This window comes from Psammomys obesus, unplaced genomic scaffold, assembly GCF_907164565.1.
Source record: "Psammomys obesus unplaced genomic scaffold, mPsaObe1.curated_primary_1811, whole genome shotgun sequence".
Lineage (NCBI taxonomy): Eukaryota > Metazoa > Chordata > Mammalia > Rodentia > Muridae > Psammomys > Psammomys obesus.
In genome coordinates this window covers 5,962,904-5,970,507 of record NW_026592732.1, presented here as the reverse complement: position 1 = coordinate 5,970,507, position 7,604 = coordinate 5,962,904, and the positions used below count along the sequence as shown (strand labels likewise).

The 7,604-nt window shown below is 40.3% G+C and overlaps 1 protein-coding gene across 1 annotated transcript in view; it reads right to left on the bottom strand.

The window, feature by feature from the left end:
• Trpc6 (transient receptor potential cation channel subfamily C member 6) overlaps positions 1 to 7,604 on the bottom strand; it is a 65,221-nt gene that overhangs the window by 23,112 nt on the left and 34,505 nt on the right. Inside the window, exons 4-5 of the mRNA XM_055615458.1 lie at positions 6,302 to 6,466; positions 1,341 to 1,557 (exon numbers count right to left, since the gene is read on the bottom strand). Coding sequence (XP_055471433.1) covers positions 1,341 to 1,557; positions 6,302 to 6,466 — 382 coding nt within the window. The remainder of the gene's footprint in view (positions 1 to 1,340; positions 1,558 to 6,301; positions 6,467 to 7,604) is intronic.

Here is a 7,604-nt window from a genome sequence, read left to right as displayed (position 1 = left end):
CACACACACACACACACACACACACACACACACACACACACACACACCCCTATAGATACATAACAATTACCAGGTTCTCCACAGTTTAACCTTTAAGCCATTCTCAGGTCCTCTCCCACACATGCTGAATGCAAGTGACTTTCCTGAAAGTCTCAGCTTCTGAGTTCGCCTCTCCTTCTGGATTCCCTCTACCTCAAAACCATAAACGACATTTCTGAAACATGCTCTGAGCTCATCACCGACCACTGGAAATTACCCATGACCATTTAACTACCCACATCCAGGAAGCACCCAGATACCAACTAGAACAAGCTCATACTATCTCATGTGATCCAGTCTTGTCACAGTGCCACATCTCCTCACTGAATGCTCCTGTGCCTTCTGTGCCCTTATCTGCCAAATGCTTAGTCTGGTTAACGTTTCTTAGCTGTAAATCCTTAACTTAAAGATACCATTGGCATCTGGGAGAATTTCCCTGCACCTTCTGCACCCCACCTCACTCATATTTAAATGTGCAATCTTAATAGTTCCCCAACTGCAGCATTCTCTACAAATGAGATATAATTACTGACCTATTGATTTCTTTCCCAGATTACTTCTTTGAATGGAAAGACTGCATACCATTCAACTTAGTGTCCTGATTACCTAATGACACTCAGTAGCTTTTGAATGTATTTATTCACAAATATCCATGAGACATTTTTCTTATTTGCTCGGTAATTAGTGACAATCCACATGTGTAAGTGTATTCTAACAACAAGTCAAATCTTGTACTGCTTCAGACTAAACTGTACCTTTTTCACAATCCACCTGAGGAAATGAGCTACTTCATGCTTACATAATTCAATAAAACACATGTTGTTATATATAACAAATAGGAAATCTGAGGTACAGAAAATCTGTGTGGCTTAATGTATATCAAGAACTTTGAACAATTCTTGGTACATAATAGATTTTCAATAAAAATGAATAGCTACTAGCTTCATTTCTCTTAAATCTCAACACAAAGAAACATGGTTATTTTCAAGCTTAAAATCAAAGCTCTCCCAAACTGCACATGGGAGGTTTTGCTTATTGATGGTGGGTTTGATTAATAGTATCTTGCTGGCTTTCTTCCTTGGGGAGCTGGAGTGGAAATGCAATTATCACATGACATATGAAGACACTGTGACATTGGGAATAAGGCCACCATAGCGACTGTGTAAGATCACAAAGTCACAGCGCCTGGAACACGGTTCCCTGCTGCATGCATTTGTATAACTGATCTGTGGAAGAATCAGCATGATTCAGTCCAATTGCTAAGGCTGCAGAAAGGAACAAGATAGGAAATCAGTCTTTACCTATTACCCAGGATATAATGAGCATTTCCATCCATGAGAAGCAGGATGTTTTCATCCTGAACAGCTGTCTGGCATTATCTGTGCTGGTTTCGTTAGGGAGGAGCTTGGTGCCTTCAAATCTGTCAGCTGCATTCATGACGAGCAGGCCCAGGAAAATGGTGAAGGAAGCTGCATGCGCTACAAACTTCATGAATGGTCCTCGCAATATCTTCCCCATCTGCCACAACACACATCAACAGAAATAACTAAGTTTTGTTCTCTTCCTGTCTCTCTGTGTGTGTCTCTCTGTGTGTCTCTATCTGTCTCTGTTTCTGTCTCTCTCTCACACACACACTTGCATATTTCAATACTCTCCTAAAATAGTCATATTTACATGATTAATTAAAGAACAATCATTTTTATGCTGTTATAAAATTTTAGCTATGTTCTCCTACTTGCTTATATTTCTAATAATTAAAAACTAACCTTTCTATCAAGAATATTTACATTCTTGGGCTGGAGAGATGGCCTAAGAGTGATAAGCACTTGCTGCTGTTCCAGTGTAGACTCAAATTCACATCCCAACACCCACACCGGGTGGTTTACGACTATCTGTAACCCCATCTCTAGGAAAATACAGTCAAATGAGAGAAGGAAATGAATAAAGCTGTTCAAGACCTACAAATGGAAATAGAAACATTAAAGAAAACACAATCTGAGGCAATCCTGGGAATAGAAAACTTATGGAAAAGAACAGGAACAAGCACAAGTATTACCAACAGAATACAAGAGATAGAAGAGAGAATCTCAGGTGTAAAAGCTAAGATTGAAGAAGTTGATATGTTAGTCAAAGAAAATGTTAAATCTAAAATGTTCCTGACACAATACATCCAAGAAATCTGGGACAATATGAAAAGACCAAAACTACACATACTAGGAATAGAAGAAGAAGACTCCCAGCTCCAAAGCCCAAAAAATATTTTCCACAAAACCATAGAAGAATGTTTCCCCAACCTAAAGAAAGAGATGCCTATAAACATACAAGAAGCACACAGAATACCGAATAGATTTGATCAGAAAAGAACAACCCTCGCACCATATAATAATCAAAACATTCAATGTACAGAAGATAGAATATTGAAAGCTGCAAGGGAAAAAGGCCAAGTTACTATAAAGACAAACCTATCAGAATAACATCTGACTTCCCATCAGAAAATCTGAAAGCCAGAAATACTGCTCCCGATTTATTAGACAATCATGATTCCTTACTACATTCTAAATTATTTCTCTATACCAACACTTAAGTGTAGCTACCATCTCTCATGAAAGAAGCCTTCATTACAGCAAATGGAGACCATCACAGAAAACCACTACTGGACACAACACAGAAATCAAGAGCAGTCATGGGGAGCCCAGCCTAACAGATAGATCTACACCAGAGCTCCTGCATTGCTCAGGGAACTTCATGCAAGACAGGAAGAAGTTTTGTAAAACTTGGAATATCAGAAAGTTTACTGTGAAACAGTCTCTCCTAGAAATGGGTGAAAAAAACATGAAAACAATAGCAATGAATAAAGAACTACTGGCAACTATTGACTTCTGGGAAAATGAACCTCTCTCAAGGTAGACGCCTTTTATTGGTTGTCTAAATGCTCAGTGGTTAGCCCTAAAGCCAAACACACAGCACTACCACCAAAACAAACTTTGGTGAGTGCATACACATACACCCAAACACACATATAAGTGTATGTAACAACAACAACAACAACAACAACAATAATAATAATAATAATAATAATAATAATAATAATAAAAAGAATCTACCAATTTGAGAAATGTGGGGTCATGGGAGTTCAGGGAAGTGTGTTTGGAAAGAGAAAGGGATGGGGGAAATTAATACAATTCTATTTCAACTAAAAGCATACTTTAGCAAGAGAAAAATTATGTATTTTATAATTTAAAAGAAGTGCTTCCCTTTAAGTATTGTTTATCATACTCTATATTTCTTATCTATGTGCAACTGAAAGAGAAGCAAGGACTCTGTTTAGCTATATATTCCTAAAATTTTATCCATATTTTTGTAGAAATATTTTAAATAAAAGCATCATTTTAGCCAAAGATACCATTATTAAAATAAATCAGTTCTTTGGCCCAGTTAAAACATTTAGTTCATTGTTAATGAAAAATCTATAGACTTATCATCATGATTCTAATAAATAGTAGCCAATAAAACAAATTTTAAACATAAAAAATTAACCTGGTTGGTTGCCCCAGTGCTTATACAATAGGGTTGAAAGCACATGTCGGGAAGAGCCATGACCAGATCAGAAGAAATGGTGAAGGGGATCAGATAGTTAAGGTTCAATTAAAATTTGAGAAATGTGTAAATCTGAGGCAAACTACAAATAGCCTGGGGGAAAGAAGGAGGAGCTCGGGAAGGCTTCGTGATTTCCATTCCCACAAGAAAAAAACATTGTTCACTTTAGAACACATGGCCACCAAATGAGAGCAAGGATGATTCAGATACTTCACTCCCTTCCGACCTCCGAAGGCTTAGAAAATAAGACAGACAAGGAAGCAGACACGGGAGCAGCCCATGCCCAGGAGAGGGCTAGTTAGAACACGTGCAGGCAAGAAACTGTAACTAAGAAAGAGAAATACACAGAAGATGTTGGCAGTAACACAGAGCTTTCAAATATACTAAGGTGGGGAGGGGCATGGGGTAAGAATGACCGAAGCCCATCACATCAATAAGTAAAACTGCCAAACAAAAGCTTAAATTTAAAAAGAATTTGTCATTTTTATGAAAATAGGACTGGCTGAGGGGGCAAAGGTTTTTAGGTTCTCGGGCTCTTGTTGTTCTAACCTGCCAACCTCAGTTCAATTCCTGAAATGCACATGAACGTGAAAGAAAAAAAAAAAAAAAAACAACTCCATAAAGCTGCTCCACACGTTCTATGGCACACATTCACACACACACACACACACACACACACACACATACATACACACCCACACACACACACACACACACACTCACACACACTCATATGTGTGTGAGAGAGAGAGGAAAAATAATAAATGTTTTCCAGTTAATTTATTTGGGATTGGAATACAACTTTCTATAAGAAAAACTGCACTGTAAATACCACCTCTAATAAATCTATTTGTGAATGCATACTTTATATAATTGTCAAGTTTTGGTCTTATGTGTTATAATAAGGGGAAATTTCATGGTGGTGGATTTTACTATCTTGAGGAAATGCGTTGTTACCCATAGTCCCTAACATCATTGCTGTAAGTAGTCAGGAAGTTCCTGCTGTGTGGGAGACCTTGTGCCAGCATCCTGGCACAGACCAGGATGAGTCCCTCAGTGCCTAAAATGCTGGCAGTGTGCCTGGGTCGTAAGGCCGCATGCTGAAATTGCTGGTGTGTTCTCCCCCACATAACAAGTGCCTGAAATGAGCCCTGCCTGTGTCTAGAAACTGCACTCATCACCAGCTGTATCTACCCAGCACACAAAACGGATGGCTCAGAGCATGGTTTATCTTTGAATTATTTTAGTCAACCTCTCAGGTTTGAGACTTACGCAGAATTGGAAAGGTGGCTTCAAAAATGCAAAGGAAATATTGTTAGCCATGCAGCCTCCAAACTCATATGCCCGTTAGCAGAATGGAAGGTCAATGTTCCTCAGGCCTAGTGTACTGGACCTGAAGGCTCAGCTGCAGGGGAAGTCTTACCAGAGGATCATAAGCTCAAGGCCCAATTGGGCAACTTGATGAGAGCCTGACTCAAAATAAACAGTTCAAAGAGAAGTATAGATGGAGCTTGATGGTAGAGTGCTTGCCTAGCATGTCCAAGGTCCTGAATTCAACCCTCACTCTTGAAAAATAATCCTTCGTCTTTTTGAAATTTCACCAGAATAGCAAGGCCTGGTTTCCACCAAAGCCTGGGCAAACAGATTATGTTTAAAAAGCAGGAGACCATTGCTGCATATCTCCAGTGTACTTTCCTTCTGATATAGATATTCTTTACTGAAACAAGCCTCAGAGATCATCTGTATTATTGTTCTTTAGTCATACAAGCTAATATATATATAAAATATATCTCTCATTTCAAATACTATTGCAGGAGAAACAAAGAAAGGAAAAATGATCATGTTTGAGGACCCCTTTGATTTATGAGCTCAATAAAAGTCTGTCTGTTTAAATGCACAAAAGTGTGTGTATCCAGATGCTTGGGGAAAAAATAAAGAAATAACGTAATAGACTGATACTTTATTTCATGTATAAATGGTGACAGTATTTTGTCTCAGGTGAGTTTTCAGGGTTTTCCTGTTTCTCATTGTAAATAAGCAATCTTTTTAAAAATATTAAAAGAATAGGAGACTGTTGAGCGCTTAGCCCTAAATAGGACACCCATGTTGTACCAGCACCTCCCGAGGCTCAAGAATCAACCCGACAGAAAGAGAGGAACGAGTTTAAGCGTCATCGGAGGTAGACGGCTGGAGCCAGCGCCTTCTGGATGTGACAAGGTCATTGTGCATGGAGCTGAAAGTGGCTGTGCGGTTTTCACAAGACATGCGCAGATCAACCCAGACAAAACCTCAGCATGTGGTCAGGGGGAGAATGTCACGAAGAATCCCCTAGCTGTAGAGCTCTTGGCAATTGATGGCTCCGGGAGCTGGGCAGTGCATTTTCTTGAGGGATACAGGCAGCCTACACCCAGGCACATGCTGGTAGCACTAAATGAACTCAGTGGGGTTTTTTTTTAAGAGTACGTGAAGTTGGGAGGACACAGTGGTCGTGTATATTGGGAAGAAATGGGGGTAGATTTGTTCAAATACATGACATGTATGAAATTCTCAGACAAACAGAACGATTTAAACCCGGGTACCTCCATCAGATTTTCATTTCGGGGCTAGAACTTGGCCTATTGGGCAGAGTTCAACGGCAGATGAGCTGCAGGCCCCACAGACATACCTTGCTGCACGGAGCACACCAGTATATGAGAGCCAGGAAGGGCAGTCCAATGGCCACCGCGAGGACCACGAGAAACTTGACTGCCATGGTCTGCTGCCGTAAGCCGGAGAGGTTCTCGTACCAAATGGAGAGGAGCTGTTGCTGGCAGTTCGGGTGGGCTACAAACTGGTGGCGAGATGGCACACAGAACAGTTTGAGTAAGGACACAGCCGGCACTGGGTACCCTCCGGCATTCTAATTCTCCCTTTTACGCTTTCCCATGAGAAATGCAGTGAGAGCCAGAGAACAAGCAAGGCATCCAAGGAACAGACATCAAGCAAAACAGCTCTACATCTGTTCTACAGCGTACAAATTCAGACTGTCCTGCCGATCAGCTCTCCCCGTGACTGGTAGCTTGCCTTCTAAAACACAGAAAATGCTCCGGTCTTTTACATGGTAAAAAGATCTGTATTTTGCACAAGTACTTTTATGAATTTTGTATATATATATATTTTTCTTTTAAGCAAGAAAGAGCAAGATTGAGGTCATCCTGACTTAGAGGTGGAAATGTGGTTTGTTTATGAAGATTTGCTTTTGATTGTGTGTGTGTGTGTATTGTGTGAGTGTGGGTGAGTGTGAGTGCATGTGTACGGAGTGTATATGTGTGTGCACATGAGTCCACAAGCCTTTAGAAACCAGAAGAGGAAGGACATCACAACCCCCAGAAGCTGGAGTTACGGGAGGTCCGTAAGCCTTCTGATGAGGGAGCTAGAAAATGAGTGTGCTTAGTCTGTACAAACAGTGTGCATTCTTAACTGCTGACCCATATCTCCAGTCCCAAATCTGTTTCAAAACAAAGCCCGTTTTCCCTTCCCTGGTCTGGAAAGACATGCTTCCTTCAGGAATCACATTAAAATCTGCCTCTCTGTCAGTTCTACCCATCCAGCTCCACTGGGGACCTTGCTGTCTTCTTAAATCTTTCAACTAAAGTTTTCCCTACAGCTCTTTTTTTCTCGCACATTTAATATGAATAATGTGTTTTTCCTCGTATTTATGTTTTCTATAAGACAATTTAACATTCGTCTGTATACATGAAGCAATCATCTAAAATAAAATTTCAAAAGGAAAATACCAGGTAATGTTAAAAAAACAAAAACAACAAGCAAACAAACAAACACATGAAACCTCGAGGTGAGTCTTCAGCATGCTTCACCCCAAAGACAATGAAAGCAGAATGCACTCTGCTGAGAAAGATGAAGCTTGAGAACAGTGGCGGTGGGAGGGGTGAGGCCCTGTCTGCACACTGAGGGGAGGGGTGAGGCCC